Genomic DNA, 12,497 nt, shown 5'->3' with positions numbered 1-12,497 from the left:
AGGAGGTTGGAGAGATTACGATTTGTTGAGCTTAAAGCATAAAGAAGGATAAAGAAAAGAGAAACCATTAAAACTTCTGTCAACAGATACTCAGGAAGTTTGAAAGTTGAAGCAATTTAAGTATATTTATGGGTATTATTTCTGAATATATTTGGGGATCAAGCCTTGATCCCTGGGCAGGAAGCCTGAAACATTCTGAGTTCAAGAGGCTTAAGGAACAGTAACCCTATTCCCTAAAGAAAAAATAATAAGAAGAACAATCCAATTAAAATGCCCCACCAAGAGTCCTTAAACCTCCTCCAAGACATTAACACTTGTCATGTTGGGCCACTTCTTATTTAGTCAACCATTCCTGAAAAAAACTAGGTTTGCTCATGAAGGCAAAATGAAGTGGCAAGGCCACGACTAGAAAAACACCAAGTACACTGTATTAATAACTAAAACCCACGAATATATTAGATCCCAATGCAGCACAGTAAAAGAGAACTAATGTTGCCTCCTGATGGTCAGTGTCTGACATTCCCACATCACTGAATTCTAGCTGACCATACACATAAAAAGAAGATAGTAAACAGGGAGCACATGGCTGATTCTTTAGAAACTTCAGCCACTGCCCTCCAGTACGGAATCCATCCTGCCTAGCAACAGATGCTTAAATTGGCAACAACAAAACGCATCTTCTTTCCCTTACACTGGGTACGTCAGCAACAGTACAGGCAGCTCTTTTCCCTTTTGCCAACGCGACTTCTTCTGTCTTCTCTATCAAGTCTCATCACTAAAGTGACTTTCAGATTAATGGGAAAGCAGAAGCAATGTGTCTGTGAGGAGTCTGGGCCAGTCACCCACCTTCTCGGCAAGGGCCTCCTCCAAGGTAGTCAAGGCGGTGTCAGTGTTGGTGGTGTCAGCCTGCAAGGATCTGACTCGCTCCTTCAAGCTGCTCATCTGCTTTTCCTTATCTCTAAGTTGCTCTTGGAGATTTTCAATCTGAGTTGTGTACACACATTTAAGGGGGGGGAAAAAAGGAAATTAAGAGAAATACAAACAGTCACAATAAAAATCATTTTAAGCTGGAAACAGGTAGATCAGGGTTGTCAGTGTGTGCTCTGTAGAAATAATTTAACCCTAAGGGTCTTAGAACTTCATGCAAAGCTTTAAACTGAGAATTTATAGCCAGAAGAAAGAAAAGACATACACATGGGTATGGTCATACATGCAGAGTCATAAATCTCTATAAAGAAATAAGGGAAGTAGCTAGGGAGAAAAGACCCAACATATAGGGATGGGGATAAAGGGTCTTAAGACCTACAGAGAGGAAAGCCATGAGAAACTGGATTACTTCCAAACCAACAGTGCAAATGCCCAGAGAGATTCCTTTAAAAAATGCTGAGGGAGGACAGCAAATTGAACAGCTGTACGCTAAGAAAAACAAATCAGCTGTAAAAAGGAAAAACTGTTCTTAAATGCTAGTGTTCAAGTTAGGTTTTTATATCATCTTTTATTTGAACAGCAAGCATTTTCAATGAAATTTATTATTATAGTTATTCATTCCTTTATATACACTAGTACGCATTCATTTACTCGAAAAACTATTGGTGAATTCTCTATTCTATGCCAGGCACTAGTGACACAAAAGAAAATGAACAGACCCATTTTCATTACAAGATGGGAAGGGGACTTTATGCAGCTGAATCCAAGCTATGGATGGCCTTCCATGCCATCCTAACGAGCACACATTTTACTCTAGACAGATGCGAACTATTAGGGACTTTTAAGCAAAGAAATGGTCCGGTCAGTTCTGTATTTCAGACTGATAATTCTGACAGCTGTGGAGAAGATATTCAATATCTATGGGGAGTTACGTAGAGACATGGAAACTGCTAGGAGATCGTATCAATTCAGGTAAGAGAGTTTGGAAACTAAATGAGCTAAGAGAGATGGAAAACAGGGGATGGGTTTGTGAAACAGTGTGGAAACAGCATTTTATCACTAGGGAGACTCCCGTACACACAATGAAAAACAGTAAGCAAAAATATGGAGGAACTGTAGAGAGATATTCTTAATAAGCAAAAGGAAAATAAGACAACTATTCTAAAACTCACAAACTTCATTCTTTCATTCAGCTACGTGCTAGGCAGTTTTCTAGGTGTTGAGGATACAGAATTAATCCAAACAGACAAAAATCCCTACCCTCAAAGAGCTTAACCCTAATACGGTAGACAAGGAATGAATGAATGAAATGAACATAGTATGTAGGATGGTGCTAAGTCCTACGGAGAAAAATGAAGCAGGAGAATATTATATCATCAACTACTCTTGAACTAGCTGGTTTATTTCACATGGCTTTCAAAAAGCAACGTAAATGTTATCTGCTTTGGGACGACTTTCTTGCTCTTACCTCCATGACAATAAGATGGCCACAGTCTGTATGCCATCACACATGAACAAAGTATTGATCTATATCATACATATACACATCTCCCATTCTTTTCTCTATCTATACATTTGTCTCCATTCTTCCATCTATCTATACATTATAGCATGAATCTCCAACCATATTGTTATTACTCATTCTATACACATCTCCACAAATAGACTGGATCTTACTCCTCTACCCCAGCTTTGTATCTTCATATCTGGCACACATCAGGTCTATAATAAATATTGGTTCATTAGTCGGTAATAATACATAAGCTTGGACTTTTATAAACTGTATTTAGGCACACACATAAACTTCTGCCAAGAAAAGAACTACAAAAGAACCTAAATCCAACCTTCATAATTCCTGCATCAATCCATTTAACATAAGCTCTTTAAGGGTCTGCTTCATTCCAAGCAGACCCTTCCAAGGGGAAGAAAAAAAGGTCCCTCTCTACAGTCCATGAGAATTCCACAGCAGAACAAATAAGCTAAGCGAAAAGATGCAGCGAACTCAGAATAGGGAACCATGAGTACTGTAAGGCTTGGATTTTCACTCTTTAACAAAGGAAGAATCCTACAGGTGAACCACTGAAATTGGCTCCAGTCTTTTCTATGCCAATAAAGTCCAAAGCATACTGTGAGAGAAAAGACCATCACATATGGGAAGCATTAGTTTCCTTTAGTTTAATCAGACACTCCTATTGGAATCTCATATGGATCAATACTTATGTAAATTCACAACCACTAAAGAGATTTTGCCACTTAAAAGTCGAGTACTCCATAACATACAGAAGCCAATGCCCTGGTGTTTACATGTGTAACCAGCTGTGTGGGTCACCTTAGTTGCTGACATATAAACCTTACACACAAAAAAAATATATCATTTTGTTGATTAGACTTTTTTTTACCAAGAAAGAGCAGTACAACCACCTTTTTTAAAAAATAAAATTTCATAGAACCAATCAAGTTTTACATACAAGAAAACAGAGATTTGTTTTATGAGCCCACCTAGTATACAAACAGCCCTTACATGCATAATAAGGATTATACCCTTCTTTCTCCTCCATCATCAGCATCTATGAAAAAATTAAGATGTTAACTGTTAACAATTCCACTTGTATAATTTGTATGTAGTCCAACTCTTAAAGGGATCCATTATTCTTTGCCAGCAAAAACAAAAAAAAACAAACAAACCAACAAACAAAAAGACTTTTCCTGATATACTCAGGTGCAGAAGCTGCTAAACCAGGTAAAATCCCCATTAACAAGTTCTCCCTAAGCTACTTTCTTATCCAATTACCCAGCTGTCTAAACTGTTGAGTTGGAGGGGAGGAAGACGATGCCTATTCCTGGAGAGCAGAAATAGCCATTCCACGGCGAAGAAAGGGCAGCGCTCACTAGAGCTGTCTCCTTTGGGCAAGCTGCTATCGGCAAGGAAGACTTGCAGTAGATGCAGATGTGTGCAAACCAGCTGCAAGAGCATTAACCCAAAAGAGGCTCTGTGTGGTGAGCGGTAGGATGGGTGTGTACAAAGCACTTTCCATTTACCCAGCATCATGATGGACAGCAGCTGAATCCTACTGAAAACTCCTTTTATATACCCTCACTTTGGTTGTGACTCAAAATCGTGATTTTGTGATCAAGGCTCTCTGGGTTCAGACACGTTGCTAACCAAGGGGTGTATGAATGCTATCATATTAATCTTGCCATTATTCTCTTCTTTTAACTAATCCAATATAGAGGCTGTGAAAACTGTTCACCCTAATAGTCCCATATCACACCATTTCAGTATTTACTATGCAATTTCTATAAAATATATAGTGGAAATCCCATTCTACACCAAGTTCAATTATCCACAGGATCTAAAATATACTATTTACAAAAGCTTTGAATCTAACAGCTAAGAGAAAAACTGGATCAGTTATGCACATACTTGACTATTAATGATAAAGATGACTGTTTCAGAATCATGCTAAGTGGAAAAATACTTCTTTAAATATGCTCAGAATATGTACCCCCAAAAAAGAGGAAAACTTTCCATTTTGTAGAAACAGAAACCACAGAATCTCTAGAATGGCAATATGATAAAAACAACAAGAAATTACTCGTGATCGGGGTGGTGGAGGAGGCAGAGGCAGTGGCGACATGAGGGGCCACTAACACTAACAGAGAGTGTGGTATGTGTCAGGCACTGTTTTCAGAAATTTATGTATAACAGCTATTGAAGCTCCACCACAAGACTATAATTATTAGGCAATCTAGCTCCAGAATTGTACTCTTAATCACTGTGCTATAAATAATATGTTCTATGATGGGGGGAAAAAAAAGAAAGAAAAGAAGAATCACACAAAGATGTCTCAAGCATCTTTCCATAAACGATTCCTCGTTATTAAGTAGTGTTTATCAATAAACGCAATGTTATTACTACAGTCACATATGAAAATACTCTCCCCTACAGAAGCAAAGATGGAAGCGTGGAGCATCTTCCATGCACTTCCGTGTACAGTCAAACATAACACAGTAAAGCTGGTGGGCAGAACCAAAGGCACTTGATATCAGGATCAGTGTCATGATAGTATTAGGACAGTCTGTTTAGCCTTTCAAGGGGTAGAAGGAGGCTAGTTTATTTATACACACGGACTAAGGAGCACTTAACAATAGCTAAAAAAGCTTTTCTTCTTTTACTTTAATAACTTATACTTAATAATATTGAAAATAAAAAATTGTTGCAGAAAATGACGTATTTTATAATTCTATGGGCTCTTCCTACTTTATGCATAACCGATCTGTATTAAGAAGAAATCATTAAGCAGCTATTAACATGTATTCAATTTCTGCCTGAGTAAAATTGTGTAGAGATCGAAGGAATTGGTGTTTATTCTATATATGTGTCCCTGGCAATAAATAGGGAGGGGGAGGGTCAATCAGGTTTACACATACAGCCTAAAATCATAGAGAAGAACTTAAGAGTGAAGAATTCAAGAAGGAAACACTTTTTAAATAACTATTTAGAGAAAGAAGGCCTTTTCCTTAAGATAACCTCTCTAATTAGAGTATAACTCTGTTAACTGGGCTAGAAAGAAAATAGAAATAATTATTACATTAAATAGAGCCTTTCTTCTCCTCGTACAATTTTTATTTTACAAAGAGAGAAAAACTGATGAAAGGAAGACTAATGCAGAATGCATGCTGCACGCGGATCCATCAAATCTGCACACCAGCTCCACACTGGCACGGATTTCTTAACATCTTTTGTTTTGTTTTCTATCAGCATTGCCAGTTGTCAGAAACTATCATGGTTCAACGTGGGTGATTTATTCCTAGTCAAGTGGAACTGATTACTCTGCTGCTGAGGCCCTAATCACTGAGCAAACGTAGAAGGGGCTTCCTATAGGACGTAGTTCTAAGGACAAGAAATCCCAAAATACTTCTTGCAGTCGCCTAGCTACTTGGAACATCATTTAAAGGAAAGAATTTTTTGATGATGCCTCCAACACTTGTTCTAAGCAGCCATCAGTGTCAAATGTATTGTGGAAAGCAAGTTACTCAGAAAGGCTCTGACCTTTACCTTCTTGGTTAATAATACCTCTCAGTATCAGTGGTAAAAGTACAGGCTGGATGAACTGGTCATACTCAGCTGGCAAAAGAGATCTACAGTACTCAATGGAATCTAAAAAGGAAAAATTCACTAAGTCCCCTGATCTACGCAATAGTTTGTCTACCATCCTGCAGGCCTGTGAAATGTACTAACAAGGCACAACTATACTTTACCGAAATGATCAGGGTTTGCCCAGACTGTACAGGCCTCTAAATTTTACTTGTCCAGTTATGTGTTTCCAATGATTAGAGGATACAAGGGTTAACAAAGTCATGTGGAACTCTAAGCAGTGTTTTAAACACAATTTAGGTTGTTAAAACTCCCATATCTATATCCTCAATTACTGTTTAGGGTCTTTAATAAGCCCAGCAAAGATTCTGGCTGACAACCAATTATCTCTTTGGTTGAGTTTCCCTCCCAATTGTGCTATTCTCTCATCACATAAGTAACGGACGGATTACCGCGATGAATAAATAGCTAGCTATGTCCCACAGGGCAAGTTACTTGTTCCTTCTAATTACTTACCTACAAGACAAAGACCACTAATATTCCTTTCAATTCTAAAATACAACTGTATTCTTATGATGGGAAAGACAAGAACATTTAAAAAGTAATAAACTTCAGCAGAGTACTACTGTATTTTATCTTAAAAACTGTTCAAATAGAACTATACAGGAAGTATAGGTATGACCTTTAGGAAAATACAGGGTCCATCGCTCTGGTTAGATTTTATTAATTGTTGGGAGGGAAAGTAAGTTCCTTGATAGACTTGCTCATGGTACAGATAATGGAACTAGGGACCTCTTGAATTAAAATAACTGGATAATATGAAGCAAAAGCTGGTGAGACCAAAGGTCACTGCCAGTCAAGATCTGCTTGGTAGACAATTAAGGAAATGGCTCAAATACCTCTTTTTATATCTGGCAGGCATATATAAAAATTTGACGGATATTCATATGCTAAAATTGCTTAAAAAAAAAAGAGGATCCATAAATCTACAGTGGCTACGCTTTTGAAGCGGCAGCAATGATGAGACTGTACTTAGGACCTCAATTCACATCTATACAAATGGCATCCCTTGAAGTTGTACAATAACAATAGATAGAACGCTCTTAGATCTAATAGTTCACTACATTTTAGTGATGAAAGAACTCAGTATTTTTAAGTAACTAATTAAAGCAGAAACACTAGGCTTAGTTTCTGCCTATCCCCCCACAAAGAACCACTGTTCTTTGTATTACTTATTACCAATAACAAAGTTGGGAAAAATCAAGTACATAACAATAGAAGGCTAGCTAAATTAAATGTGCTCTATCAACCACTGCAATTCACATACTGATGATTAAGGGTATGCAACTTCCTTATTATATAATATTACACGAAAATGAGAAGTTATCAAAATGTACAACATTATCCCAATTTGAAGGAAAAGTTTATTTTTACATAGAATTTTCCGTGTTATACCTTTTCCACATTTTTCAAATATTCAGAATGGACATATATCATTTCAATGATAACGACAAAAGCAATAATTTTCTAACTCCTATCCGCGAAATCTTAGGATTTAACAAGAAATATGATTAGGATCATGATAAGAGAGATTCTCCTGACATACGCACTTACCAACATGGGAAATCTCTAGGGGTTTCTGTGGGACATGTGAGCATTCCTATTTAACCCACACCTTCCACCGGTGCATACTGTGGGACCAAGCCAAGCTGTCAGAGACTCGGGGGGTTTTCCGCAATGCCAAAGCAAGACTGAGAGATGACGAAACCAGAGCAAACAAGACTTTCGAAACCTATTTGAAATGCAAGGTCCAAAGGACACAGCAATAGGATGCTTCACATAGTTTAAGTCTAAATTCAAGTTCATCTCACTAAATTTTTATTTTAGCCAGGCCTACTTTTATGGCCTGAAGTAAGCTAACTTGTACTAAAAGTCAATCCTAGTGTGACAAGGCTGGGTTTCCCAAGAAGCAGACCTTGAGACAGATTTTACTGTTCAAGAAATTAGAGGGTGCTCTTGGGATCAATACCAGTGGAAAGGAAGTGGAGCAGGGGGGAGCATGATGGTGCAGAGGGAGAAATTAGGGCTTCCATGAAGTCCCAAAGGATTCAGACAACCCCATGGGGAGCTCTGAATCTGTGATGATCTTTCAGAGTTGCCCCAAGTCAGGGCAATGGATTCAAGCCCTTGTACCCTACAAGGATCAATCACTGGAAACCAATGGGGAGGGGTGTGGCCTTGTACAAGGTAGGTCTCTTTAGCCAAGGCAATCTCCACAGGGGATACTTCCAGCACCTGGGGGAATACATCCTTCAACCTTCAAGGGGGGATCTGGGTCACTCATCACAGCATCCATTATACCCAGCAGCTATGTATGTGCTCTTTCTAGTTAAATAACATTTAACATGAAATTGTAATTGCCCTCAATTTATGCTATATTTGAACCATATACGTAATTTTATGGCTTTGTAAAACCTAGAGACCCTTCTATCGCAACTAGATTGTTTCACCAATGGTGGGCATTTTGAAGCAGGAGTTCGGGGATGGCCTTTAAGGTGTGTCTGACATCCCAGTCCACACAAATGAGCCATGTGCATTTTTACATGAAGAGCACCCGCAGCTTTCATCAGATTGTCAAAAGGGTAGGAGAAAAGTAAAAAATCATTAATTAGTGGCATTCTTTTCAAATACCCACAACATTTTCTAAAACGAATAGCCACTTCACTTAAAATTGCTTGCTTAGCTGTTTTACAAAGATACTGTGTTACCAAATTTGCTGTGTAAGAGTTTGGCCTGGTTGGGATGCAGGGAGAATAGATCCAAACAACAGTTCCTCACCTAAATGCAATGGAAGCCCAAGAATCTTATTAAATTTAGTAAATTCTCCTTGGTCAACTTGAATGATTTGTCTAATCTGAAAAACCCCTGTAGGAAAAAAAAAGTGTCAGGAGAAAAAAGTAAGGAGGTCTGGCAATTACAGGAAGATAAAATAGATAAAGGACAAAATACATGTCTGATGCTGGAAGCTATTTTCTGGTGAGGGTGTACACATCGGTATGGCAGAGAGAAGGAAGAGCACAAAAAGCTACTTCATCAAAGTTTGATTTAATAACTTCTTCAGGAGGTTAATTATTTCAACTTCTCAACTAGAGTTGACAGGCACCTAGGCATCTATCCAAACAGGCATTCCCACAGGTGAGAATGCAATGCAAGTTAATTCATGCCAAATTATAAGCAGTTTTAAGCAGAAGAAAATATTAACTGTGCTTCAAAACTTTGATCAAGCATTTTTTTCCCAAATCCTTTGCCCCTTTCTAGATACTTATCTATGTAATATCTATACTGTGACAAGTTCCTACTACACGGTCTCCTGAGAGACTACTAAGAACAACCTTTGTCCCAAAAGGATGACCCTTCCATATGACTTGTTAATTACTATTTTTCAAGTTTAAAATATGTTTTCAGTCAAAACAGAAGTCAGGGCACTCCAAACTAGAGCTTGCAAGACTCTGAGAATATTAATATGGCATACGATCAACAGAAAATGGACACATTACATAAATCCTCAAATTATTCATGAAGCTACTTAAAAGTCCAAAGAAATGATGTTTTAATAAGAGTCAAAATTATTTCTGTGTTGTACAAAGCATTACACTATAAGCCTTTGAATGCTTCTTGTTTATATTATACCCTAGCACTTGAAAATAAAGCATTTATCCAAAGGCTATGTTCTCTCAGGTCCATTCCTATTGCCTCCATGATAATGGTGGTAGAACAAGTTTCTACATCTCTCCAGGTGAAAAATACAAGGCTCTTTAAAAACACATCCACTCTTATCCCAGGAATGCCAGGTTGATCCACCATACAAAAATCAATCAATATAATGTACCATATTAATAAAGAACAGAAACCACATGATCATCCCAATAGCTACAGAAAAAGCATTTGACAAAATCCAACACCTCTTCATGATAAAAAAACACTCAATAAACTAGGAACAGAAGGGAACTTCCTCAACTGGATAGAAGGCATCTGTAAAAATCCCAGTTAACATCATACTCAAGGTGACAAATGAAAACCTTTCCCCTAAGATAAAGAACAAGACAAGGATGTCCACTCTCACCACTTCTATTCATCATTACACTGGACAATTAGGGAAGGGCAATTAGGGAAGAAAAAGAAATAAAAGGCAGCCACATTGGAAAGAAAAGGTACAGCTACCTCTATTTGCAGATGGCATTATCTTATACATAGACAACACTAAAGAATCCACTAAAACACCATTGAAGATAATAAACCAATTTAGCCAAATTTCAAAACCCAAGACCAATAAACAAAAATCACTTGTATGTCTTTACACTAAAACTAAATAATCTAAAAATGAAGTAAAGAAAATTCCATTTACAACAGCATCAAAAATAATAACATATTTAGGAATAAATTTAAAGAAGTGCAAGGCTTGTAAACTGAAAACTACAAAACATCAATGAAAGAAACTAAAAACAACCTAAATAAGTTAAAAGACATCCTGTGTTGATCAACTGAAAGACCTGATGTTGGGGGCGCTTACTTCTTTTTTTGGACTCCCAAAAGCCAAAACGATCTTGAAAAGGAACAAAGGTAGAGGATTCACAGTGTCCAATATCAAAGCCTATTACAAAGCTACAGTAACCAAGACAGACACATAAATTGATGGAACAGAACTTAAAGTTCAGAAATGAACATGTGTGTCTATGTACAACTGATTTTTAGCAATGGTCCCAAGACCATTCAGTGGAAAAAGAACAGTCTTTCAACAAATGGTGCTGGGACAAATGGATATCCACATGCAAAATAATGAAGTTGGATCCCTACCTTACACCATATACAAAAATTAACTAGGAATGGACCAAAGACCTAAATGTAAAAGCTAAAACTATAAAACTCTTAGAAGAAAACACAGGAGGAAATCTTTGTGACCTTCAATTAGGCAATGGTTTCTTAGATATGATGTCAAAAACATAAGCAACTAAGGAAAAAACAGATAAACTGGACTTCATCAAATTTAAAACTTTTGTGCATCAAAGGATGCTATCAAGACAGTGAAGAGATAACCCAGAGAATGGGAGAAATATTTGCAAATCACTTATCTGGTATGGACGGAATCTCCCAAATAGAGACTTTCTAGAACTCAACAATAAAAAGACAAATAACTCAATTTAAAAATGGGCAAAGGATCTGAATAGACATTTCTCCAAAGAAGATACACAGATGGCCAGCAATTACATGAAAAGACATTCAACATCATTAGTCATTATGGAAATACAAGTCAAAACCACAACAACATACCACTGCACACCCATTAGAATGGCTATTTGAAAAAGAAAAATAACTAGTGTTGGCAGAAACGTAAAACGGTTCAGCCGCTTTAGAAACAGTTTGGTGGTTCCTCAAAAAGTTACAGGTAAAGTTAACGTCAATTCCATTCCAAGATATAAACTCCAGAGAAATGAAAAACATATGTTCATACAAAAACTTGTACATAGATGTAACACAATCATTATTCAAGTGGAAACCACCCAAACGTCCAGAAACTGATGAATGGATAAAAAAAATGTGCTATATTCATTACAATGGAATATTATTCAGCCATAAAAAGGAGTAAAGTACTGACACTTGCTACAACATAATAAACCTTGAAAACATTAAGTTAAAGAAGCAAGACATAAAAAGCTACATATTATATGATTACATTTATATCTAGAATAGGCAAATTGATAAAAACAAAAAGTAGGTAGTGGTTGCAGACACAGGTAGGGGTTGTGACAGGTATGGGTTTCTTTTTAGGGTCATGAAAATGTTCTGGAACTGGACAAAAGTGATGGTTGCACAACCTTGTAAATATACCAAAAACAACTGAATTATATAGTTTAAATTGGTAAAGTTTACAGTATGTGAATTATATCTCAATTAGGGAGGAAAAAAAGCATCAATCCAATTAATCCCACGGTGCTAGCTTTAAAAGTCAAGGTTCCCCCCTCCCCCCCTCCACCCAGGGGTTTTTACAACCAAAAAATGTTTCTAGATCTTGTACAATGCCCCTTTTGAGACAAAACTGTCCCTCCCGTCCCAGTTAAGAAACACTGATATAAATGGAATGAAACTGTAATCTATTCATTTGAAGTGTCAATCTTTAAAAAGCATAGTTTCTGTGACAGAATAAGAAAATAGAAAAAAAAAAAAGTCAAGGTTCCCAATATCCATCAACGAAGCGTGAAACTACTCTAGTACTGAGATTTATCTGGCGTTATTCCCCAAATAACACAAATACAGATAACAGTTTAGTCAAGTTTCTCTGTTCTTAATGGACTTAAAAATTCTCTTGCAATCACTGTGTCATCCATGCACATAGTCTGACGCACATCTAGATGGCGTCTCTTCCACGTTAGATCACTCATACGCAAAAGTTTTCATCTAGACAGTTGTGCTGCTC

At 37.2% G+C, this 12,497-nt stretch overlaps 1 protein-coding gene across 28 annotated transcripts in view; it reads right to left on the bottom strand.

Annotated features, from left to right (window-relative positions):
* The window catches only part of ERC1 (ELKS/RAB6-interacting/CAST family member 1), a 394,021-nt gene that overhangs the window by 245,130 nt on the left and 136,394 nt on the right, over positions 1–12,497 (bottom strand). For all 28 annotated transcript variants that reach the window (XR_009565564.1, XM_030834798.2, XM_030834806.2 and 25 more), the window contains one exon: positions 847–984. Coding sequence is in view for 27 of the 28 variants with exons in the window: in XM_030834798.2 (XP_030690658.1) it covers positions 847–984 (138 nt within the window). In the remaining variant the exon portion in view is untranslated. The remainder of the gene's footprint in view (positions 1–846; positions 985–12,497) is intronic.

Source organism: Globicephala melas, chromosome 10 (genome assembly GCF_963455315.2).
Source record: "Globicephala melas chromosome 10, mGloMel1.2, whole genome shotgun sequence".
In the NCBI taxonomy this organism is placed as follows: Eukaryota; Metazoa; Chordata; class Mammalia; order Artiodactyla; family Delphinidae; genus Globicephala; species Globicephala melas.
Note: the sequence above shows the minus strand (reverse complement) of the source record. Positions and strands in the feature narration are given on the sequence as shown.